The 26,604-nt window shown below is 39.7% G+C and overlaps 2 protein-coding genes across 2 annotated transcripts in view; one reads left to right on the top strand and one right to left on the bottom strand.

Annotated features, from left to right (window-relative positions):
- Positions 1–26,604, top strand: part of LOC145995299 (DNA excision repair protein ERCC-1-like) — a 347,987-nt gene that overhangs the window by 146,996 nt on the left and 174,387 nt on the right. The gene's annotated exons all lie outside the window — the stretch shown is intronic.
- LOC145994892 (uncharacterized) overlaps positions 1–26,604 on the bottom strand; it is a 149,368-nt gene that overhangs the window by 92,449 nt on the left and 30,315 nt on the right. The window contains exon 2 of the mRNA XM_083131348.1: positions 10,689–10,918. Coding sequence (XP_082987474.1) covers positions 10,689–10,862 — 174 coding nt within the window. The 5' untranslated portion in view covers positions 10,863–10,918. The remainder of the gene's footprint in view (positions 1–10,688; positions 10,919–26,604) is intronic.

Genomic DNA, 26,604 nt, shown 5'->3' with positions numbered 1-26,604 from the left:
CCTCATCAATGATACCAACCCTGGCATTATGGTTCTATACCTAGCATAATTTGAACTTCGCTGGCATCTAGCACCCTGTGTTTGGCACGTGCTCCTTGGGAGACAGATAAATTTTATTCAAAGGAAGATACTTTGAGGAAAGAGCAAATATATTTTATATCTTATTTACACTTATTACACTCAATTCTCGGAAGTATCCGAATAGTGCTGTATTCCGCAAATTACCATGTTTTCAAATTTCCTATAATTTTCTTATCATTGAACAGCCATGATAATTCTATGTTTAGTAAATAATATATTTATAAATTAAATTATACGTATTAGCAGTGATTCTTGTAATGAATTTAAATCGGGTATCGGGACGTCTGGTAGTCTCCCGTCAATGGTCATAAACAGTGGCAGCGATTGGGTTCCAGAACCGGGGGGGATAAGGTTTAGCATAGTGCGCGGTGACAAAAGTGGCGAAAAGTGGACTGCAGACTTCTGGAGTTTGCCTATCGCCACAAACAACCCATTCATTCACGAAAGAGAAAAATCGAAATTCTATCACAATCTGAAAAATTGTCAATGTTATTTTCGTATGTATTTTTAGGATTGCATATAAATATTTCATTGTTAGAGGGGCATGGTCCCTTTGGGTATAGGTTTGTAGAGCTAATATTTTAAATGCAATGGATAGTACCTTCCCTTTCGAAAACCCTGGGCACGCCACTTCTCAGAACTGTTGCTGAAAAAAATAAAAGAATAACGAAAGGTATTATTGGAAGCAGCAACTCCAATGATACAATTACAGGAGGTGAAGAAGACACAGAGGGATGTTTGGTGGTTCCCATTATTTTTATAGTGCATTTTGCAAACTTTGAGAAAATTTCCCCTTTTCCCTTTACTTCAAAATATCCCTAAACCGAGGGAAATTTCTCTCCGTTTACAATCACAGGGCACATGTGACGCGAAGCATCTACCACCGATTTTGTGGACACCCCTCTCTATCGTGCGGGCTGTTGGCCCCCAACAACTTGACCTTCTTGGAAAGGTCCGAAGATTTATTTACTCCCAGCCCATTGCAGGTCGCAAAGATTAATGACCCGATACAGAGTTCTCAGTTGGCGTCCTGACGCAGGGAGTCTGTTTCCCTCGCAGTGTGTTTTCTTGGCTTTTAGTTATCCCTCTTGAAGCTCTTTCAAGGCTATATCCATTTCGTCCACATAACAATAAATTTCTATTGGCAGATCAGTGCTGGCAATCTCAACAGACAATAAAATTCAACTAAGGATAAAACCTATCCAATAATTTTCAAAGTTCACAGTACGTGTCATTGTTCTGATCAAAAGCGGTGGTTTCTGGGGTTGGCGTGAGCTTGACAGCCACCTGGAAAATAACTTTTATCCCCGGGTAAGTTACTGATGATTTCTCTATTATCGTTTTACACAGGGACATTTCGAATCATGCAAAAAACCTTCACTCGTTACTGCACGGTTCTATTTCCACGTGTCATTGTGTTTCTCAGAATATATGAATATATATATGTCCAAGGGGGGTTATAACCCCCCCCCCTTTTGGCCCAGTATTCCTAAAAAAAAGAACGTCAAAGGTAAGAAAAGATGACGAAATGTGGGCTGACTACCAGAAAACGTGTACGCAACCCCTCCCTTTCGAAAATCCTGGGCACGCCACTGTATACATGTAAAAAGTATTGACACATGTTCGCTGAAAAACGAATTAAATCGTCGACATAGTCGCTTTTCATCTAACCAGAACTGCACGTGCAATGAAATCAAATGGGAATCTTAGTCTGGTAATTGTGTATCTGAAATGTATAATGTATAATGATATAGACATCTCTAGATTGGCTGGAGCGAATGTGAAGTCTTGCCTAATTATATCATGGCGGCAAACGGAAGAAGGACTGCTTCCGAAGAAGCCACTCGACGCTATACAGGTAGCCATTATACAACGGCCGAAGAACTACATGCGCGGTTTACAGTGGAGTCACGTGACTGCGGCAGCCAATCCTCGTTCCTTGTATTGAAGCTCTACCGAATTCCTCAGCAGTCATCATACCTGGCGAGCTGTATAGTTGCTCCCAAAAAGTATAGATGTCAGTCACTACGTTGATTGATGTGATTTATTTTACTTCACCTTTCTTCCTTTCCCGCCCCCTGGCGTCGTAGCACGCCGTGGAGGTCGGCAGATGTCACTATAGGGCGCTCAAAGTAGTTTCCAGCATGTGTCTGTCGAACAAAAATAAGCTGGAAAAAGAGTCGGACCGTCTTAGAACATTTGCACACACACAGTAAACGTTTCTGCGAAAATCCTTGGCGATAAAAAATGAAATAGCATAATTGTGCTGTACAGCTGTGTCTCGATAGTTCATTTCTGATGTTTTTATATTTGAATAGGGATTAAAATATTACACTGATGTAAATAGTAAATCGTTCTTTTTTCCAACCTTGATTATGACATTGCTTCTGCGACAAAAGAGTCGGAAATATTGGAACGTAAGGTTCGCTTTAGACGAAAGCATTTTCCTTAGCATTTTTCTTAACATTTCTGCCATGACCAAAACGCTACCGTGTAAAGTGAAAAAATTTATGGCATTTCTCAAGGGTAGGATCCGTCCTATTTCCGTAGCATAACCAATCAGAAGCGACCTCTAAGTTACGAGTGCAGATGTAATGGCGCCCGCGTGATGTCACTTCACATTATTAAAAGCCGATAAATATTCAACGAGAGGAATAACGTTTCCTATAAAACGGTATTAAGTACAAAACAATGGCGCTACTTAAATACATACTTTATAACGTAATACAGTGCACGTATGGAAGAATATTTTAGTTGTTTCAATTGTAAATACCGTGCACTCACCACATGGCCGTAGGCAGGAAAATTTATCGGGGGGGAGGGGGGTTCATTCATAATTGTTCCCATGGGCGTCGCAAGAAATTTGAATAATAGAAATAATAAAAATAATAATGATTAAAATTTTATAATAAACTAATTTATTCCAAACTTATTATTATTATTATTGCTGTCCTTATATCCTTGAAGAAACTTTTCTACTCTATCCATCAGAAGTGTGAATATGCAGCACAACTGTTTTTATTTATTCATTATTATTCTTTTTTACGTGTCATGCAGTGTGTACTGAAATGCACAGTTATTATATTTTGTTATTAAATTTCAGATACCTCAAGAAAAAGTTTTAAAAGTAAGATAGCAATTTTAGTGATAAAGTTATGTTGTTTGACGATTCTCATAAAACTTAATTTTTTGAATTTTCAAAACTGTGGAACCAGTAATTCTTTGGATTAAATGGTAAAACATAGCCTGGTGCCTGTATTGTAGCCTCAATTTTTCGATCTAACGCAGTTTTTCTTTTCGAATACTAACTGGACTTTATTTCCGTTATTAACAATAAAACTAGCAAACGTTCTGCTAGTTTGTAACTTGCAACAAACGATGTCAATTCGAGGGGTGGGGGGTGTTCTATGGACCAGTTCCATCCCACTTCCCAACGCTCTTAATCGACCGCTGGGTGAAGGATAGTGAACGTAACGTGTTACGAAGCTAGAGATCCTAGGTTTGAACTCTTATAAAGGGGGATTTAAACCCTTATCGAACAGGGAATTTAAAAGTTGGAACGGGAATTTTGGGACAATCGCAAGGGAATTTTCAGTCTGACCCAGGAACAACACCGAGACAGCAGAAGTGAAAATAAAGGAATCGCGGGTGGGCTGCAATTCTGAGAATTAATTCCGTTTCACTCAAATTTCAGAATTCAAAATATTTGAATATTCTAGCTCGATCATTTCAGGATTGTCTCCTATTTTTGTGAAACTGCGAAATTTTTTTTGAAAATGTGTTACAAGTTTTGGTTTCTGAACTTCCATTATTCCAACATGCCAGACGTTTCCGGGGGGGGGGGGGGGTTGAACCCTTAACCCCCCTCTAAATACGGCCATGACTCACCATAGATGGTGCAACTCGACGTGCCTTTTGTGCTATATACAGTATATTATACATTGTAATCGCAAAAGCTCACTGAAATATTACAGGAAATGCTTCCGTTGTCTTCTATAAGACTTTTGGAAGCATTTACATAGCATTTATGCTAGCAAAAATGTTAAAGCGGTCTAAGGCGCATGCGCTAGCAGTAATTGGGATGATTTCGCATTTAATTTGTGTCAGCAAGTCAGTCTATTTGAAATTTTCGCCGCTCTAAGTCCTATATACCCGTTGCTGCTTCCACACCGACCGCCATGAAATAGATAGGCGAAAACTCATATTCGTTTGCCTCAACAAAGACTATCCGCCGCTCTATGTAGACTTCCATACCTCTGTGATACTTATGCTCATTTCGGGGGCTGCATCTTTAGTGGCGGTTCATCAGCTACATTTTACTCCACCAATCAGCACGTCGAACGGAAGGAAAACGAAATCCTTGCCAAACAAAATTAAAAGCACTTTAAAAAAATAAAAAAGACTTTCTGCTTGAGTGCTTCCCGCAGACCGAAAAGTAAACTTGATAAAAGTGAAGAGACCAAAAATGAAGGTGAACAAGTACTAAAAGGAGACGGTGGGAGTCGACAGTGCATTTGGACAGCACTGTTTCTCTTTAGCCTACACGACAAACTTCTTCGAACTGCTGTCTACTTTCGCCACGCCTGCAAGCCCCACACACGCTGGAAATGGTTCTTCCATTAGCAAGGCTGCTGGAAGGACTTGAGGAGGAGAATATGTGCATTATTTGGTGTCAATTGTTTCTTGTACGGTGGATAGGATAACCGACATACATCATCACAAGGTCGGTTGATACAACTTGTCACAGAATAAGAGAAAGAGAAGAATCCCAAAAGGATCCACTGTATTATCAAAGGGAAGGAATAACGACTCAATTTGCTTCAATGGAAACTCCAAATAGAGCATGTAGCGCCATATCCGGGCTGACCTCTGTGACGGAGTGGTTAGCATAGCACGCTACGACTCCAAAGGTCCCGGGCCTCCCCGATGGCGCAGTGGTAGCGTTGTCGCCTTGTAATCAAGGGGTCGCGGGTTCGATACCCGGTGGAGGCACAAGTGGTTCGGATCCCACTTTAAACTGTAGGTCCAGTCCCGATTAGCTTTACTGTGCATAAAGTGGACTTAAAACAACAAATCAATACAAGACTCCAGAGGTCCCGGATTCCAATCCCGGCCTGGACATGGATGTTCTTTGTGAGTGTCCCTTTATCAATAGCTCATATCATCGCTCACCCACATCTTCGAGATTAGCCAAAAGTGGCAAAAACCGATTAAAATAAACCACATCAGACAGTCATATCCGGCTCTAGGCCAGAGTTGCTCACGGGTCATTCCACATCAAATCATCCAGGCCATGTCACCCACCATCTCCGATTTTGATTAAATTCGGTATACTTATAGAACGTTTGATGCTGATTACAAAAATTACAACTTTTTTTTAGATTGGTCAAGGGGTTCAGAAGTTACGCGTTTTTAAAAATCTCCGTGTACGCCACTTGCGGCTCCGCTTTGAATGACACGCATTAGGTTATAAATGATAGTATCTTCTCTCAGGTTTGCCGTAGAAACTTCAAGTTTGTTTTCTTTTGCTCAGAATAGTGTAAGCTTTCATTTAAATAAGGTTTCAGATCAGTGTATCAATAATCATGTATTTTATGTATAGTTTCATGTATTTTTTTAGAAAAATAAATTACTAACTTCAAGAGGAAATTTCTTGCAATGCCCCCCCTTCAATTTCCCCCAAATTTTATATACAGGTAGCTCAGAGTGTATACTAATGCTTGATGGAAAAATTGGGATGGGCGGTTCAGAGACAGGGTGATAAAAAAATCATTTGCATTAAAAGTTAATCTTATAAAAAATGCTTATGCATTTAGCACAAAGTCTGGAGTACAATATGTTTTGAGGTATAAATTCAAAATTTCTGTTCACTAAGTATAGGCGTAACCTGGCGGGGGCAAAGGAAAGCATTTGCAACCTTCAAAATTTATAGATTAATTAAAAATTACAAGTTAACCTCCTGGCACTTGAGGAACAAACAAAAAAGAGTAATTATAGTGAGTTTTCAAATAAATTTAGCAAATAATCTTTGACACAATTTTTATGGGATGGAAAACTTTGTGATTCTCTCAAACCAAAGATACGAGTAGTTCCCAGGTTACGCCCATGAAGATAGTACCTAATAATATTTACTCTATTGTACTCTATGCATTGCCAAAATTTCATGCACTATAAATTGTGCCATTCACATTTTCTGTTCCCAACTGTAAAAAAAATATATATGTATCTTCTTTGGATGCTACGTAAAAGAATTTTCTTGGAATTGCTGGAATGGCAAGGAAGCTATGCTTTGTTGCATGCTAACTTCATCCACGCTTTACTTCAATTCATATCTAATCGTATGTGAAAACTTCAGTGTTTTAGGTGAACTGTCGAGCTAGGAAAAAGTAATTGTCGAAGGAGTGGATCTTTGGATCTTGTTGAACTTTGAATGGAGGAGAAAGAAATAGGTGCAAGTGGAATCAATGACACCATTTTCAAAATACCGTGGTCAGCATACAAATGATTTCTTAATTAAAATCGTTCAAGCAAAGTTGACTCTTGTGTTTCATCATTTATTTGCAGTAGTAATGTAAGTATATGAAGACATATTATGTACTAGAAACACAATTTGTAATTTTTACACAAATCAATGATCATTAACTAAGTTTCTTCCACAGTAACTGTAAAGTAACTCACAGTTACTTTCAAAGTACCAGTAACTATAACTGAGTTACTTTTTAAATGAGTGACTGTAACTCGGTTACTTGTAAAAAGTAACTTACCGAACACTGTAGATAACCTGTAGCCTAAGCTCAAAACAGTGCATACTTAATCTTCCTGGTGCTATTGTAAGAGCAAATCCCAGAGCCTGCGCCGTTCCTCGTTTATTTTTTAGGGTGGAATTGCAATCGCTGACACATTGTACTACGGGTTGTTGTCATTTCACCTTACGTGATTAATAAGAAATTTATGCCTCTAATACTATTTCTATGGAATTGCTACTTCATTGCTGCACTTGTTACTTGATACTGTAGATATCTATACAGGCTTTCTAAGTGTTCCAACCACCCCATCACAAGGAGATTTTCTGTGGTATGTGGCATAAAAAGCTCCATTTGGAGAAACTTCGATCAGCACAAATGTGTATTATTAATTCTTACTTCATATTACGTATCCCCGTGAAGAGTAGCAAAAAAAAAACATATTGAGATAAAATGCACAAAAAGAATGTTCTCGAAGAAAATTTGCTAAACTTGAGAATGCTAATGATGATGATGATTATATATTTTTTAAAAAAATTGAAGACAGTTGCAACTAACTTAGATACAGTGGAACTTCGATTTTACGTTGTTAAGTGGACCAAGCTGAAAAAATTTAAATGCGAGAAAATGTAAAATCGAGGAAAATTTCTTAGCAAATTGCTATGTTGGGACCACCAATATTGAATGTAAAATGCAGGGAAATATAAAATCGAGGAACTTGAAATCGGGATTCCACTGCAATTATTATTTGTAAATTTTAATTAATCTATAAATTTTGGAGGGGGCAAATGCTTCCCATTGCCCCCGCCAGGTTATGCTTATGCTTACCTTCACACATAGTGAACAGAAATTTTGAATTTATACCTCAAAGAATATTGTACTTCAGACTTTGTGCTAAATACATAAGCATTTTTTATAAGATTAACTTTTAATGCAAATGATTTTTTTATCACCCTGTCTCTGAACCGCCCATCCCAATTTTTCCATCAAGCATTAGTATACACTCTGAGCTACCTGTATATAAAATTTGGGGGAAATTGAAGGGGGGGGCATTGCAAGAAATTTTCTCTTGAAGTTAGTAATTTATTTTTCTAAAAAAATACATGAAACTATACATAAAATACATGATTATTGATACACTGATCTGAAACCTTATTTAAATGAAAGCTTACACTATTCTGAGCAAAAGAAAACAAACTTGAAGTTTCTACGGCAAACCTGAGAGAAGATACTATCATTTATAACCTAATGCGTGTCATTCAAAGCGGAGCCGCAAGTGGCGTACACGGAGATTTTTAAAAACGCGTAACTTCTGAACCCCTTGACCAATCTAAAAAAAGTTGTCATTTTTGTAATCAGCAACAAAAGTTCTGTAAGTATACCGAATTTCATCAAAATCGGAGATGGTGGGTGACATTTTCACAAAATTCTGGATGATTTGACATGGAATGACCCTCACGGTCCTCTTTACGCGTATTTTTGTTCTCTGTCGCTCTATTTGTATTCCTTTTTCTTTTTCTGTTTTTCATCTCTATGTCTCCCATTTTTCCTCTTTCATTGGGTATCTCGCTTTCTTAATTTCACCCTCTTTGTCGCCACTTTAGCCTTTATATCCCCCCTCTCTCTGTCTCTCTCCAGTTTTCTTTCTTCGTCTCTGATTTTTGTTCATCCAAGCTTTTACCTTTCTTCTTCATCTAGTCGGTAGGGCGTCTGACTGTCACGCGGGAGACCCGGGTTCGTTTTGCGGGGTGGGTAATCTAAGGTCGGAATTTTCTGACTTTTTCCCAGCGTAAAAGCAGTTCTGGGGCTCACCCAGCCTCAAATCGATGAGTACCTGGGGTAAATGTGGCCGGAGCGTGGTGCAGATCACATCACATCCAAAATTGCCAGGATCAAGAATGTGTGGGGCCCTATCCCCACATCCCCTAAATGTGCCTTTATGGCACGGTGCAATATGAACGGGGAACTTTACCTTTACCTGTCTCTGTTACCATCCCCCCGCCACACACACACAGTGGGTTGCTTTCTAGTTTCTCTGTTCTCTCTATCTCTCTTCTCTCTCTCTCTCTCTCTGTTCGTGTCCCTTCCATCTCTCTCTTTCTTTTTCTCCATTTCTTCATATATTTATAATATATTTCCTTTTCCCTGTTAATCCATTTGTCTCTTTCTCTCCTTCTGTTGTTTTTTTCTTTCCTCTTTTATATACGCTCTCGCTCGCTCCCTGAGCAAGAAGAGGGGAAAATGGACTCCACGGGACATTAGGAGAGAAGGAAAAAAATGACTTGGTTGAATGGCTTTCCTTTGGTTTCACGTCAGAAAAGCCTCCCTCGTTTTTAATTGCCTCGCCATTTCGTTGGAGGAGACAAACGGCGGGAAGGAAATGGGCGTCAGCTGGGTCAACCAACAAGACGAGGAGTCAAGGTCAAATCTCAGGCCAACACCTCTGCTTTTTTTTCTATTCCGCGACGGAGGGAAGCCACTGGCCAGAAAAAGTCGGACAAAAATTGCGTTGCATGTCCTCAGCGAAAATAAGCAAACACACATCAATATGACGCTTCAATGCTATGCACTTTATTTATTTACTTAGCGGAGCCGATAAAAAACGGGAAACCAAAACACTGATAACAGCGGTCCTAATTCAAACACAGACAGAACTGATCAAGTAGTGAGTACACACTTCTGTGCACGTGTACGGCAAATCAATGTTGCCAACCGGTTTCTTTTTTTTACTAATGAGCAGTGTGGCCAACCAATATCTTTTTCTTACTAATGAGCAATGTTGCCAATCATTTTTATATATAACGACTTTTGATAGGCTGATAATGTTCAAATGAGAAAGATAAAAGACGACACGATGGAATGTCCACCCCCTGGCCAGGACATCATTCCACAACCTTCAGAATACAAACCTTACCACGTACACTCTGTCGGTGCATATGAACGGTGGTGTACCGAATTAGTGTTGCCAACCAAAGTTTTATTAGCAATAAACAGCGTAGCCAAACCTTTGGTATTCTAATTTCTTTACTAACGCCAGTTCTACTTTTTTTTTTAGGTTAATCGCTAAATGAAAGAACGGAACTCGAAATTAGAATCACCAGTGTCTAAACTTTGAGACGAAATTAGAATCATCAGTGTCTAAACTTTGAGACGAAATTAGAATCATCAGTGTCTAAACTTTGAGACGTGAGGTTTCCAAGAACACATGTCAATGAACTAAGTAGTAGCAATCACAATGTAGTAGAATAAGTTTGCAATGGATTGAATTTCTGTGGTAAGGAAGATAATGCTCATACATAAGTTATAAACAATATACACTTTTCTTATCAGCCTAACATATCCATGCAAAATGTACCTACAAACTGATTAGTACTCCTTACTACCGTATTATTCTAGAAATCCAAGGTTCGACCCTAGTGAAGGCTCGTCGATCAGTGGCGGAGTAACTACATTCTTTGTTGGGTGGTCGGTGACTGTTCTCTTTATGTATGTCTTGTACCGCGGTCAGGTTTAAAATCTTTTTTCTTGAAGCCTGTGTAACCTTATGGCGTAACTTTGGTCACGATTATCTTTAGAACTAGTGATGAGAAAATTTTAATTTGTTATCTTAGCGTCCAGAAACTATGTTCCTCGCGATCTGTTGTTTCAAATGTTCGTTTACTGCACAACCTTCCAGGAAATTAACTAATAACTTCTACTCTTGAAATTTCTGGTATCTTCCGCTTTCACGACCGACCAACCCCATGTTATGTTTACTGCTTGACATTTAGCGGGGTAGTTAAATTTGGGAGGGGGGGAGATCACCTTCCACCTTACTCTCGATGCACCAAGTAAAGTTACTGAACCCAAACTGTATGGACTTACCTGCACGGCGCTGTTGAGGAAGCAGTTATTCTGCCCAGGTCCATTGAGAAGGCCTTTGGTGCTGGTGAACGCCACCGAGTCACGTGACGGTGACAACAAATACGCGAGCTGCGTCGGTCCTGCATTCAAGTCGCCGTCGTTACTGCCCTGTAGCGCCATGGGCATCAGCGCCATGACGTCAGAACACGTGACCGAACGGATTCACGACCGTCGCCATCTTAACGGCAGCACTGCAAGAAAACGAAAAGAAATTAACATTAATAATAATAACAACGAAAGAATAAAGATCACAAACAATAAATAAACTCACAAAAGCCCCTCTATTACTGGCACTTTTCTCTCCCATATCTTCAAGGCGAATTATAATATTAATAGTTAAGAGGGAACGGGTTAATGGTTGTTGCTTGATGGTTGAAAGAAGCTTATTTGACTCGCGTGCCGATTCCACATCAATAAACGCTCACGGTGAGAATACATGCCACTCCTACATTTTTTTTTCGTTTCGCCCGAACTACTAACATAATATAATAATTTGTAGGAGATAGTTGTTAATAGCTTGTACTTCCATACCATTTTTTCATGAGTGCAAGATCCTGCTTCTACATCTGCTTTCAAATATTGACGTCATTTCTTATCACTGTTGACCCACCTGTATGTGACATCCTTGGTTCCAGCTACAGAGTTTAATGGTTCCGACTAAACTAAACATGAATTTCTGCGAATCAGGTTCTATATTTAACAGTCGATAAAGTCTCATTCAGTGGAGAGTGATGGCGATATTTCAATCACTGGTGAGTAGGGAGCGGAAGTTGATGACCTAAAAAATATAGGTATATGACCTATAGAATGTCCTAAAAAATGGGGAAAATGACGTAAAATATGCAAAAAATTACTATTAAATTTGTTAATTTCAGGTTAAAAATTGAAATGAAAAGGAAATTAAACAAAATGCAATCTTGCTTTTTAAAAAAAGGCACCAAATGAAACCACATGCACATTCAATCAAAATATGCAACGAGGATGTCCAATGGAAACAACCGAATAATTTTTAAACAATTTAATGAAAAAGTCGTATACACTGAATGAATTGGTGTACAATGCATTAATCTGCCGCATCTGTGCTTGTAAATTGCAATCTTGCGAGATCTATATAGGCCTATGTTCACCTTGGTGAAAAGACTCAAGAATATTACCAAAATGAAAGATGTGATAAAATATGACGAAACAATACACCGAATATAGCGAAAAATGACGGGAAAATGCCGAAAATAGGGGAAAATGACCTAAAACCTGAAAATTGGCAAACATGCAAAAAAAATGCACATTAAAATTACCTTTTTTGGGTTCTAGACGAAGTGCAATATTGTGTATCTTTAATAGGCATCGTGTCCGAGATGTCAGAAAAATGATGACATTTCATCAACTTCCGCTCCCTACTGATGAGAAATCACGGTGTAGTAGAGTGGGATACATAGTATTACCAACCAAATTGTCTACCAACAGGTTTAGTGTCTTTGTTTTCCGCAATGAAAGATTCAAGAAGCTGATGCCAATGCCAACCTCTGCAAGAGCAAACGTAAAAATCCAGATCTTAAAAACACGCATTACGCAAGAGAAAAATGAATGAAAATACTCGTGGACAATTTACCTAGCAATATTTGTAAATATATTTTTTTCCTGCGGCAATTTTAATGTGTTATAGACTGGAAGCTTTCACAAATTTAAACAAAATGCGACTACTGTAAAGCTTTTCTTTCAATTGGTTTTCAAATTATAATTAAACGTAAGTTAATGCACTAAACTGTTAAAAAATTATATTCTTCACAATATCACAAGGATCTCCAAGTGACGTCACCTAACCATGTTTGAACGGGTTCCCCATGAGTTGAAAACTTGAAAAGAAGCACAGAAGGCCTAAAAGTCCATCAGGACGAGTCAACTTATTTCGTCTTATCGGCTTAGAAATGTTCTCAAAGCACGCTAACTTGAGAAAACGAACCTGTGACGTCACTACACGAAATTCTAAGTGTGAATCAGCCTTGGCGTGGTTGAGTCGCCGGGAACGCCCATTTCAGAATGTTCCTACATCGCATCGCTTTTAGCGGAACAATGGAACATCGTGATATAACTGCGGTGGAAAGACAATGAAATTCTGCCCTGCAAACATTTGTCCCTTACAGTACCGGCGGCGCGTACACAAAGGACCAAGCTCAATGATCATATGGATTGTAAAGTACATTTTATGCGGAGTTGAAAGTTGTATAGGAAAAGAGCTACTGCGTTTAAGTTGCCTGTCTGTTTTTTCTCTTCATACCTTTTTTTTTGGTTTATTAATGGATATTGTCACGTATTTCTGCCCTTAGGTTAACCGCGATTGGAGGTAAAAGAAAGCGTCATCAGGGACATGGGGAAACTGATCACGTTTAGTATAGTCACGGAGCAGGAGTTTATCTAGAATTTTCCATCGAGGGGTGCAAGTGCAAATGTAGAATCTAAATAACCATAAATTGGGCCTTTTTGGAAAAAAAAAATTAGGAGGGTGTTAGTGTGGAATTAATTGTCCCGGACACTTAATGGCTTGAAACAATCCCACCGACTTTTACAATGGGACGTTACAATCCAGAAGTGTCCGTGACTGTACAACAAAAATGTCCAGATATATCCATCACGTGAGAAGCGGGTCCGGACCTACACACCTGAAACAAACAAAAGTAATAATTCTCACTTTTCCCGTGGAAGACATATTGGCCCGAAGCAGTTGTTGAGCAGATTCTAGAATGCAGGATGCTGCATTATTTAGGAAAGTTGAATTTCAACCTAAATTTTCATGTTGAACGTTGCCTGCCTATTTTTAAATATTATTTACTTACTTAGTCATACAAAATCGAAGAATTGCCCGTATTTGGAGACCAATCACACCTGAGTTATCCAAATTTTATGTGAGTAGAGGATTCTAATGTTTTCATTCATTTGTTTCTGTTATTATTATTTCCAGGTTGAGAAATGTCTAGAAAATATATACAGGGTGTTTCAAATAAAAAGTAACTGAAAGTATCCAAAACAGAACATGTCCAGTTACCTTTTTATTAAACACCCTGTATATGTACAGTGATAAGAATCGGTAGTGGTCCGGAATCATTTGCGTACGCTGGGGGAGGGAGAACTAAGAGAGCTGAAGGCCCATCCAAAATTTTGAGGAAATCAAAGTATTCAAATGAAAACAGTAAATAACTTGGGGAAAATCAGTGGTAAATGCAAACCCTCTTAAAATGACCCCCGATTGCCATTTTTGTCTTTGAATAACTTTAAAAACGAAGGTGAAAAATTGTAATTTCGAAATACTTTATTGTGTATCCCGTTACTTCTAGAAAGCAGCTAAGTAATGTCCATCTTTGTAATTCCACCACCCACCTCCCCTTCAAGAAATCTGTATACGCTAGTGTCCGGAACAATATTGTGCCTGTGCTTCCGGTCCGGGCACGGTCAGTGAATGGAACGACATTCGGTCCTGAAATGTGTGGCTCAACCTTGGATGTACCTTCCTTCCATTCATTTAACAGCACTTAAACTTATCCAAATTTATTTCCAGTCATATTACACTAACTCTCTAGCCTTCTTAAACCCGAAGGTTTATGGCTGCAGTAACACAAGCTTTCCACCTGTCCCTATCCTGGGCAAGATGAATCCAATCTTTTCCATCGTTACCGATTTCCGTCAGGTCCATCTCAACGTTATCCCTCCATCTACGTCTTGGCCTTCCTACAGGTCTCTTACCATCAGGTTTCCAAGAATCCTGTAAACGCTTCTTTCCTCTCTCATTCGTGCCACATTCCAGTCATATTATTCCACCATATTTATATTCATTCTTCAGATTTCTCACACCCGTACATAAAATCTAGTAATTCAGACTAATGTCGAACTGAGATGTTCCGTTAGGTACAGTCGTGCAAAGAAATACTTCCCCATAAGACTACTGATATTAAGGCTCTATATTCTCCATGACTACATTTCAGTGTTTCGAATACCACTTTAAACTGTAGAACTATTTCCGAGTAGCCTGCTTGTGCATAAGTGGGCCTAAAATAAAACTTACGCCAGTCTGAACCTTGGGCGACTGTTCACAAGACGTCCTCCATTGTGTGCTAATTATTTCGGACAGGCTGCGGCTGCTACCGGGCTGCATAGGAAAGATTCAATGCTTCTGCGCTTCGTTACTAATGGCCACACGGAACGTTTGATGGCTATGGTGGTCGTTAAAACTGCCTTTACAGCGGCCAATCTCCGCCGCGTAACGCTGGAGCTATCAGTGCATTCCTCAACAGTTTGCCAGGAGCAGATCTGGTGTCAATGCACCCACGAGTCAGCAGAGGGGCTGCACTGGATGCCCCCAGCGGGGCCAGTTATGCACGAGTAAGCTATTTTAATGGAAGATCTACCACTGCAGAATATGTACAATGTTTTCGCACCTTCAAGCGCTTATGCATCATTTACGATTAAAGCATGTACAAAGATGTACTGACATCTCGTCTCCGATGGTGATTGCTTCATTTTAGATGTCAGAATTTGGCGTAATGAAGTGCAAAGTCCCGAACGAGAGGGGAATCTAGCGACGTGGTGTCTGACGAGAGCTCGAATTTTACGTCGGTGCTTATGAAGTATACTTTTTTAGGTACTCCATGAAGATGTTACTTAATATAAGGGAACGGGTATCTAGTTCCATACTTTTTTATTTTGCTACGTCCTAGACGTATGCTATTTTAGATATCTTTGCGTTTCAAGTACACAGGACCCTCTGTACATGAAATTCTAAGGATCTAAAATGACAAATGAACTATAAATTCCTATAAATGCACAAAAGCTCTATTTTTACAAGAAAAGCTCCTTTTATACCTATTGAGTAAGTTTAAAAATAACTTTTATTAAGAACAGTTAATTTCCACCACAAGCCGGCCTCAATGGCAGAGTGCTTAGCACATGGCGCTATGACGCCAGGGGTCCTGGGTTCGAATCCTGGCCTGGGCATTGATGTTTGTGAATGTCCATCAATTTCATCATATCATCCCTCATTCCCATCTTGGCAAATTAGTCAAAAGTGGAACAAAAAGCGAAGTAAAATAAAGCAAATCAATCAATCAAATCCACCACAAAGGTTTGAGAACCTTGGACGAATCCGAGCGGCAAAAGAAGCGATGCAAACCGCAAGGGGTCTCGACGTATGTCTGTGCAAATTTCCGCCACATTCCAGCCTGCATCACGAAACTGGAAAAAAAATGAGTGAACTGGCTGGATGAGACATTCTCCGTTGTTGAACGGGTGAACGCTGTATATATATGGTGTGAAACTCTGCACTCTGACACTGTGTGTGTGTGTTGTTTTGTTTGAATTATGTATTTCTAGATTAGACAACACCAAAAACGAGACAGGCATTGGCAAGACGAGACCGAAATATGGTCAAATCTCGTCTCATCGATACTGTCCCTAAGCGAGTCTAGTGTTGGACGAAAGCTTCATGTTTACATGAACATTGATTTGTTTCTTCCACTTTTTTTCGCAAGGGCTTGATTTCTTGAAAACCGCGAAATGAATTGCTTTGAATTTGAATAGTCACTGTTACAGTTGACACGCTTCAGCGAGTCTGGTTCAATACAAGAAGCACACACAACAGTACGCAACACGCTTGTACTCCGTTTTACGTGAATCGTAATGTGGTAGAACAACGCTCCTTTACAGTTGTAAAGCTACCATTAAAGAAAACAAGAGCCTTGCTTATCAGCTTACCTTTCCATGGCTGCAACAAATCGTGCTTTTATAGCCGTTCACAAAGGCTACTTCGATTTGCAATTGGTTTCGAATAAAAGCTTCTTTACGATGCCCCATCTGCATGAAATGGCAACAAACAAGCAGGCATCCTTCTTTTTTTTAATGGGTAGGTTCTGTTCGCAGAAATAGACCAGGAAAGCGAGATAGCACAAAGCTTATCTGTGAAGAGTGCGGAAGAGTTTCTTCTGCCTGGTTTCATGTTAGCCTACGTCCGGCAGAACAGCTTCTGGTGAATCAAAAGACGCATTTATAACGTTTACTCTGAAAGCAAACGAACAGATCAAACCGGAGTTCAGTCTTTGCGTAGACTGGAATGGAGTGATTAAAAGAGAGAAGCTGCCAGCGCCGCCAAACGGACGGTTTGAAAGTCACCTGTGAAGCCGTGTGAAAACTGTTCACAATTTAGAACTCTAAGCAAACGTGCACGATCACAAAAATTATTCGTTTTTTGGTCGTTAGGTTAGGCTTGTTAGGTTTAAATCTACTAGGAAAAATACACTACATTTAGACTAACAATGAAAGCATTTAGCCTGACGTCAGAAGATGAAATACAGCGCTTGACCAAGAAGGTGTTTGAGTTTGCTGCGATAACTAGACTCCCCTGAAAAAATGGCCCAGTACGAGTGACACGCAACCGACAAGCAACATGTGCTGCTTGTCGCTTGCCACTTCTGTCTGAAAGCTCCCTTAAATGACCACTGAATAGGGTATAACATTCTTACTTTATACCGGGTGTTTCATAAATAATTGATGGGTTACAAAAATGTATTGCAAGTAAGTTACTTACGTTAATGAAACCGCTAGGCGATACTCAAATCACACACATCACTCAGTGTTTTGTGCAATGTTTTGGTCACCAACATCACCGTGTGACTTCTTTTTGTGGGGTTTCATCAAAGACAGGGTATTCGTCTCAACCGAAGCTGCGTGATATCGCAGCCCTAAGGTAGCGTGTCATCGCAGCGATAGACATTATCGACAGGCCCATGTTGATGCGAGTGTGGCAAGAACTAGACTATCGTGCGGATGCGTGCCGTGTCACCCGTCACACAGAAAACTAAATGCATCATATCGATTGATGCACCAGAATGCATCGATTGATGCACTAAAGTGTGTTTTATGGCTTCTTCAAAGAATCCGATTCCCATTTGATGCATTTGGGTGAATTTTTGTATGTCGTGAAAGAAACAACAAAGTGCATCATTTGATTCAAGTGAGAATTTCCTTCGGTCAAGATGCACTTCAATGCATCAGTTGATGTTCCTTGATTCACCTTCCTGCATCTTTTTGGATGATGCACTTAAACGTTTGGTCTGAGCTACAGAGTTTATGTAGCTCAGACGAAACGTTTAAGTACATAATCAAAAGAGATGCATTCTGGTGCATCAAAACGCATCTCGACTGAAGGAAATCCTCACTTGAATCAAATGATGCACTTTGGTGTTTCTTTCACGACATACAAAAATGCACCCAAATGCATCAAATGTGAATCGGATTCTTTGAAGAAGCCATAAAACACACTTTAGTGCATCCATCGATGCATTCTGGTGCATCAATCGATATGATGCATTTAGTTCTCTGAGTGCACACATGGAACATTTGTAGGTGTAAAAAAAACTGTTAAGAGTTAGTTCCTCGTTCGTTCTGGATTGGTTTCATTAACGTAAGTTCAATACTTTACTTGCAATAAATGTTTGTAACGTCTCAATTATTTATGAAACACCCGGTATTTATTACAAGTAGCATAAATAGGATACAACCAGTGACGACTCCAGACGAAGTGTAGGTGCAGAGATAGAGGGAGGTGGGAATAAATGCATATTTAGGTTAATAGAACATCCCTACCACACTCTAGCGCCGTCACCGAGTATAATTTATGGCAGAAATCCTGAAGGACATCTCCATTTGAGCAAATGAAAAGTTGGTGATCTGTCCTTCAAACAATCCACTTGTCTCACAATCCATTTATTTTAGATCCTGCACTTTACCACCACAACTCTTAAAAGCCCGCCTAATATACCTGGCTATCAACATTATAAATTGAAAAATCCTGTTGGGAGTTCTCGACGTGAAAGTCCCAAGATGAACCATTTTGAAGGAACGCTCGGCACTTCCGTCCGAATCGGAAATTTGGAAAGATCCGAAGTGACACGACAAATGGCAGCCTCTCCAATGGGAAGCCCGTTCGCAACCTGCCCGTCACCGAATCCACTTTAGGCTTCCATTATTCCCCATTACTCCCGAGATAAGAGAGATTGCGATGGACACCGGGAAAGCCAGTCCGGGGACTACTTTCGTCCGCCAACGATGCCAAGGGATCCCGTCAAAAGCCACTTCACACAGAATAAAAGCTAGCGTTAAAAGAAGAGAAAGAAGAAGTTTTAATGCAAAGATAAAAGCTCACGTTGAATATAAACGTTAAACCCAAGGCTAAACTAACAAACAGGAAAAGCGTTCATACGCTTAGAATCCTGTAATATGCGAGCACAAGGAGAAACAGTTAATGTAATGCAACTAACTAACTAACTCTCTAGCCTTCTTAAACCCAAAGGTTCATGGCTGCAGCACCACAGGCCTTCCATCTGTCCCTATCATGAGCAAGATCTATATTTCCAAGTGCCTAATTTAATATCCTTACTCCTAATGTAGATCTTATTCTTACTCCCAAAGTAGTCCCCGCAATGTAATATAATGCAATTCCGGTGCAATTCTATTAGTTGCGGTTTGCAACAGCAAGCCATAGACGCGTAGAGGAAGTGTACGTACGTATATTGCCTCTGATTCTGTGATAAATTTTACCTTGCAACATGAGATAACCTTTGTTTTACTTCCAACGCAAGATATTTTGCCAGCTTGTCAGCCTGCACCTAAACTAACATATTACACTTTTAATGCATCAATTGACACAGTTAAATGTATAATTTTGTTATCTTTGAAATGATATTGTCTGATCTTCACAAGATTTTTGGAGCATCACACGTAACACCAGCTGCTAAAAGTAACATTTTATGCATTTGCGTGTGTGTATTTTGACACACCAAAAAAGTGCATAATTTGCAGTTTATGAACGTTAATGTGTTATTGGAGCCAACATATTGTGTCATATATTGACATGTTTTGGGTTCCTTGTGAGGATGGGTCTCAATGGGTCTCCGCCAATATTTAACTAATTTAACAGAATCGTGTAGTACTAAAAATCTTAAAAGTCTGTCGTAGGCAAGGTTTTGAAGGTCCAGGAATCCATAAATTCTAATGGGTTCTATTAGGTTCCGTTGCAGGACCGGAATCCTTCTTCTCGCGCAATTTAAATTCGGTACAAGTTGCGTATTGTTACATTGAAAAAAGGTTCCTGTGTTTAAATTGATCCGGAAAAAATTGGTCCTGGACCGTATTTAAATTCATTGGGAAAAAAGGTTCCTGGACCGAATTGAAATACTTCACAGATAAAAAGGTTCTTTACGGTCCAGAACCCATTTACGCTTGCTGCTTTTCTCTCCTGGACCAGAATTGAAATTTGTCGTAGGTTCAATTGCTGTCAGCGAAAAAGACGATAGAAGAGGTGCCCTCTTGAAAACGTAGTGTTAGAATAGGTGTCAATAGATAATGTCCAATTAACATTCATGCTAATTACCTTCACTATAAAGAAATTAGCTTTCAGAAAACGTGCCAGAATTATCTCACCTTTCAATCGCTTAATTCTTTTTTAGTCCAGCTTGTTCGTGTGCCACAACATCTAGACGTAAGCGGTTAGGAGTCTGTCATTATTCCACCCTCCTACTTGCAAGGATCATCATGCACAAAAAAAAACCCTTCCAAGTGTAAGTAAAATAAACAACCTAAAAATATCACCGAGGGGGGAAGAAAGAGACGTTTCGGATGAACTGGTGGCCTTCCTCATGCCAGCAAAATCCGATAATCGTTCCTAGGTGGCACTCGAAAATAAATCATGGAGCTGGTAGCGTGGAAAGACGTTCGGCAGATGGTCCCGCGAGATGAACACGTGTGCACCGAAGGAGCATCTTGGGCATCTTCTTGTCTCTCTCTGGAAGGCGGCTTCGTGCTCGGGGGAGCAGAAAAACAGGGGGATGGTCTGTAGACGCTCGTGCCGGCGCAAAAAACGGTAGAAATCCATGCGGTTAGGACGTGTGAAAAATAATTTTAACCTTCAGGTTAGTCATTTCGCTGCTCGAGCATGGCGAGGTGAAATGAAGAGTAAATTGGGTTAAGATCGGAGGTTTTAGGATTGAGTCAAGAAGACTGGAGATTTTTCTATATTTTTCATCACGTGGTTTTACATCGTAAGTTTCCGTCAAGTTAAACGCTACGGTGGAATGGTTACAAGGATGGTTCCTAGATAAAAGTCTCAATGCAACGAGACAGACCTCTGCAAAATTGAGACACCGTGTATTTTGATTATGGCGATTGTGGTCATCTGTAAGTGGCAACTATGCTACGACGCCTGGGTCTCGCGTTAGAATCCCGGCATGGGCGTTCTTTGTAAGTATCCCTCCACCAATTTCATCATATCATCACTCATCCTCATCATTGCGATTAGCTAAAAGTGGCAGAAAAGCAACGCTAAATAACGAAAATCCAAATCTATTATGGCAATTGTGAATGTGTGTTTCGTGAATGCATACATGTCAAGGGTAAAGTTCCGCTTTCTCGCATGATGGTAGCGTTAAAGAAGGAGGAAAAGAACTTATTTTTGTGTGGTGACGCAATTGTTATATGTTTTTAAATTATATATTCGAGAACGAGACAGGCATTTACAACTCGAGGCGAGACCGAGACACTGCCAATTCTCGTCTCGTTACCATGACGAAATTGATAAAAAGGCCAACAGTGAAAGCGTGTGCCTCCTTTGGGTTTCGAATGCATGATCGTAAATTTCGCAACCACGAACGATATGTAACACCCCGATACCCGAATGGTCATCTGGATATCGCTACTGAAGTTCCAGGTTCAAGTCACGGCCTGGCCATGGGTGGGTTTATTTGTGAGTGCAATTAGTCTAAAAGCCAGAGAGGACTTGAATAAGAGAAAAACAAATAGTTTACAATAGTATTTAATAGTTATAAGCTCGCGCACGCACTTAGAGAAATGGGGGATAAAGGGAATACGGAGATACAGACATAGAAATGAGAGGGAAACAGAAAGAAAGAGAATAAAGTGGAGAAAGGGAGATAGACAAAGAAGAGAGAGAGAGATATTGATAAGAAAAATAAAGATACACCGGGGGGGGGGGGCAAAAGACAACCCACTACTCTTTGTGGATTTTTTTTTCGAACTGTTTTTGATTCGTGAATTGACAAACGCGCTACTCAGTAGGCCCGTGTGAAGGGACTCTACTGAGACACACACAACGCGAACGAAGTTCCTAAAGCTGAAATAATTTGTTTCTTCCTCGATGGAACGGATGCAGAGGGCAACTTCTGTTTTGTGAAAACTGTAACTCTGGCGCCACTCGACGCCATTTTGAAACGAACATTGCGTGCTCTAAGGCAATTATTTACTCTTTGGCTTGGTTAGTGAACAATGAGAAGCAACCGATAGATGCCTTCAGTCTGTCTTCCTGTCCATGACCACACAAACTGGACCGTCCAAATGATGACGCTGATAGCAGGAAACAATTTTTAACATGGTAAAAGGGTGACAATAATATAATACGTAAAGGAAGGTAGACAAGTGGTTAGAGCTCATGTTCTTGGCGCGAGCGGTCTCGGGTTTCCGGTGAGACACCTAATACGTTGGTGTAGACCCAGCATCGTGAGGACAATTGGGAAGCTATTTCAAAAGCAGTATCGGGCTCCAGTCTCGAAAACCAGAAATCCACGAAGATGGGACTCGTTGAGCTGACAACGCGGCACTCAATGAAAAAGCCGCTTTCCAGCTCCTGGCTCTCAGAGGGCTGTAGTGCCACGGAACTTAGTTTTCAAGTTTGTTTTAAGTCCACTTCTTGCACAGATAGCCTATTAATGCACAAAGGTTACTACAGAAAGCAAGACGAAATGAAAGTAAATGCAACGAAAACAAAGTTACTGTTAATACATTTGTCTGTGCTGTAACTACAAAATGAAGAAGTTATTAATGTCAGGATAACAGAAGAAAGAACAGATCGCCATGTTCACATATTTGTGATAGCTTAGTGGCTTTAAACAACAACTGCGATGTACAGCCAATGGCAAAATAATAGTAAACAAATTGTCCATCCCTATTTTCATTATTTTTTTTAACACACCTTGTGAAATTAAGGTATTGTCCTCTACTTATTGGCGTTTTTATTTCAATTCATTATCATAACATTGCGTAAAACAAACTGAATAAAAATGGTGATGAACAATCCGCCCACTATTACTTTTGCCGTTTTTGGTACAAACAATCCGCCCACTATTACTTTTGCCGTTTTTGGTACAATCACCGGCAATAAAAATGGGACGCCTATATTCTGTCCCGGCTATCTCTCCAGCAAGGCCACGCATAGGAAAAATCGACTGGGCAGAGCGAAGCAGAATACGCTTTTATAATTGCAGTCGCTTTCCCCTTCCAAGCAATCCCGTTCCCTCTCAGGTGTTCATTGGTGGACCTGTCTCGCGTCACTACTTTCGCAGAGACTTGGTTTCGTTCGCTTGCTCCAGAGATTGCCGGGACAGAGTATAGATCCTGAAATACTCGCCTCCCTGCAATGCTTTGTGTGTGTCGCCTAACTCTATGGCCATGAGTCGACTTCAATAGCAACGTTTCAAAAGGAAGTTATTCTATCGCCGTAGAATTAAGCCGGCTTTAGACGAAAGAATTTCCTTCAACATTTTTGCTAGCATAAATGCTACGTAAATGCTTCCAAAAATCTTATATAGTACTTTACACGACAGCATTTTATGGAACATTTCGGTTAGCTGTTTCAATTACAATGTACAATACATACAGCACGAAAGGCACGTCAATGTCAATGCTGTGTGCACGGTGTTTACAATTGAAAAAGCTCAAAAATTCTTCCATACGTATACAGTAAACGTTGTAAAGTACGCGTATGTATTTAATCAGCGCCATTCTTCTCTATCTAAAACCATTTAATACGAAGCGATATTCCTCTCGGTTGAATAGTTATAGTCGTTTAAAATTTTGAACTGATACGTTGTTTACATCTCACGCGACCGCCATTACATTTGCACTCGTGACCACGAGGTCGCTTCTGATTGGTTATGCTATGAAAAATGCTACGGAAGTAGAGCCGGTTCTATCCTTGAGAAATGCCATGAAATATGCCATGGCATCTGAAATGCCATAACATTGCTCACTTTACACAGTAGCTTTTTGGTCATGGCATAAACGTTAAGAAAAATGCTAAGGAAAATGATTTCGTCTAAAGTGGGCCTTTGGCAACACAAATTACAGGGAAGCCAGTATTTCAGGATCAAAGTGTCCCATTTTTATTGCCGGTGACTGTACATGAAGATTCTCTGGGATACTCTAGTAGAAATTAAAATAGATCTAGTTTTGGCAGTTTTAGACCATAAGCGTCTTTCTTCGAAACGTGGTGTTTTGCGAAAAAAGATAAGAAAAAAAAGCACACACTGTGTTAGCTGTGCTCTCGGACGTAAGAACTCCTTAGACGTTTTGAACCAGATGCCACCTCTTCCACCTACGTGATTTTTGAGCCGAGGGACACCTGCATCCCTGCTTAGCATGCATGAGGAGTAGAGGAGCACTCTGCCGTAGACAAAGTTGTTTTCGTAGATGATGAATCTCGGCGAAGTTGACAATTAGGAAAGGGGAGGGAAAAAAGGGAGGACGAAGAAAGATAATGAAAAGAAGCCAAGCAGTGGAACCGAAAAGTCAGGTGCACCGTGCAAGCGTCAGCTGGGGAGTGTTTACACGGCGTGCAAGGTGGGTGATTGGAGCACCGGGCCGAGACAGGGGTAGCCACTGCAGTTGCAATCAGCGTTGCCAAGCCACATAATCAAGATGTAACTAAATCACAACTAAAATAACTGCCAAATTTACGAATGTTCAGTGAACTCGCACCCTCGCTTCCAAACCAGGAATACTGCGATTGAATGCTGTATTACGCTGATATATTTCCTAATGAATATACGTATTTTCGGCAATCTTCAGACTAAAGTTGTCTGGGTGGTCCGAGCGCGATGAATTGACAGCTCACGATCCCAAATCCAAAGTTTCCAATTTCGAAAGCTGGCCAGGGTATGGCTGCTCGATTGTCTTTGTCCTTTCGTTTATTTGTCCTAATCATCATTCATCCTCAACTGCGATATTACGAGCTACTTTTGACAGGTTCTCCTGATTGCACAAAACAAGAACCCCCAAAACCTGCTGATTTTTATTGCACGAGTTACATCTATCTTATTTTTATTATAATAATATTAAATTTACTTCCGTAGATCTAGAATACAAGGTATAGAAAACGTCATAGTGTATGCAAAAGAAATTAGCGTGAAGTAGCTATATTACACATTACTAGGATTAATGCTATTATAATCTGAATAAAATATGAAATATTCTTGTCAATTATGTACATGTACATGTTACATTATTTTTAATTTAGAATAATTAACAATAATGTAGTAAAAGTGACATCCTACCTAATATATAGATTTATAAAATTCCATACAAGATTTGGTAATTATTTGTCAAATATATATAAAAAACAAATGACAAAAGGTAATCTAACAAATATTAATATACGACAAAAGAACTGGAATTGTATGATATAATCACATTGGTTTTACATCTCAAGATATTAAATCCCAAGATATCAGTATTTAATAGCTACAATTACTTCTTCAATAAATTCAGATAAACTGAACAGTGCCTTGTTCAATAATTATTATCTTATTTTTCTGTTTATTTTCGGGCTAAGTAGATTGACAGCATTCAGCAAATTACATAAGACCAGATTTCAGCGTTTAGTGGTGAGTTGTTCGCTATTCTAAGCTTATTTTGATTCTGATGATAATCATTGTTGCTTCTTGTGTTGTATGGATAATATTATTTTTGGACACCTCACTAGTATTTAAAATTACTTTATAAAGAGAATATGCAGTCATAATTTCCTTCTTCGTAAATATATCTTTGCATGATGTTTTATATCCTAATTTGTACATGTTTCTCTATGTTCTTTTCTGAAGCATGAGTATTCTAACAGTTCTAACAATTGCGTTGCTTTTCTGTCACTTTTGATTTGCGACGATGAGTATGCATAATGATAATCTGAAATTGATAAAGGGTCACTCATAGAGAAACGTCTGGACAGGGACTCGAACTTGAAACCCACAGTGTTTTGTTGTATTGTGGTTATGTATACTATATATGCTTTCCTAATTAATTAAATTAAAATTACAACGATAGGAATGAATTACAATTAGAAAAAGTGAAGTGGATGGAAAAACAAAACATCAGGACACGCACGTGTACCTATCTAGAACTCGAACCAAAAACTTTTATTTGCCACTGCTTGAAATCGGTCGAGATCTAATAGAAGAAACGAAGTTCAGAAAAGTATTCATCTCCATTACAAATGTTTCGTTTTATTTCATGTCTGCTTACACGATAAGGGCTGGTAAAGGGGCTATTTTTGGAACTAGACATCTCTTTGTAACACATTTCATGTAAAAGGTACCACACCTAGTTCCAAAACCGCGAAGATGGAAACAGTGGTTGCTACCTGCCGAAGCGACAGCTGCTGTGCCACCTTCACTTTTACAGCCCCGGGATTACCACCTGAAGGGGAACGGAAGGGATTAGGGAAGAAACTGTTCTTTGCTGGGCCAAGCTGCCGCAGACAAGGTTTTTTGTGCTGGACATCACCGACTCTCTTTGCAAGTAAAGCATCACAAATCTTCACAATTGCCTTGATTAGAAAAAACTATACCTTTTTATTTCTCCTTATGAACGTGGTTGGGCCACTGGGCTTTGAATCTATCTGAGCAACATTTTCAAAAATGTGTCTTACATCAAAGAATGAGGCTGATATCCAACATTTGCAGTGGCGTGCCCAGGATTTTCGGAAGGGGGTAGTTGTGTATCGTTTTTAAATAGTAATCCTCCCCGATGGCGCAGTGGGGCTTTGTGGGGCACC

The sequence above is a fragment of the Lepisma saccharinum genome, chromosome 11 (genome assembly GCF_977018435.1).
Source record: "Lepisma saccharinum chromosome 11, izLepSacc3.1, whole genome shotgun sequence".
Taxonomy (NCBI): Eukaryota; Metazoa; Arthropoda; class Insecta; order Zygentoma; family Lepismatidae; genus Lepisma; species Lepisma saccharinum.
The sequence above is the reverse complement of the archived record's forward strand: the minus strand, read 5'-3'. Positions and strand labels throughout refer to the sequence as shown.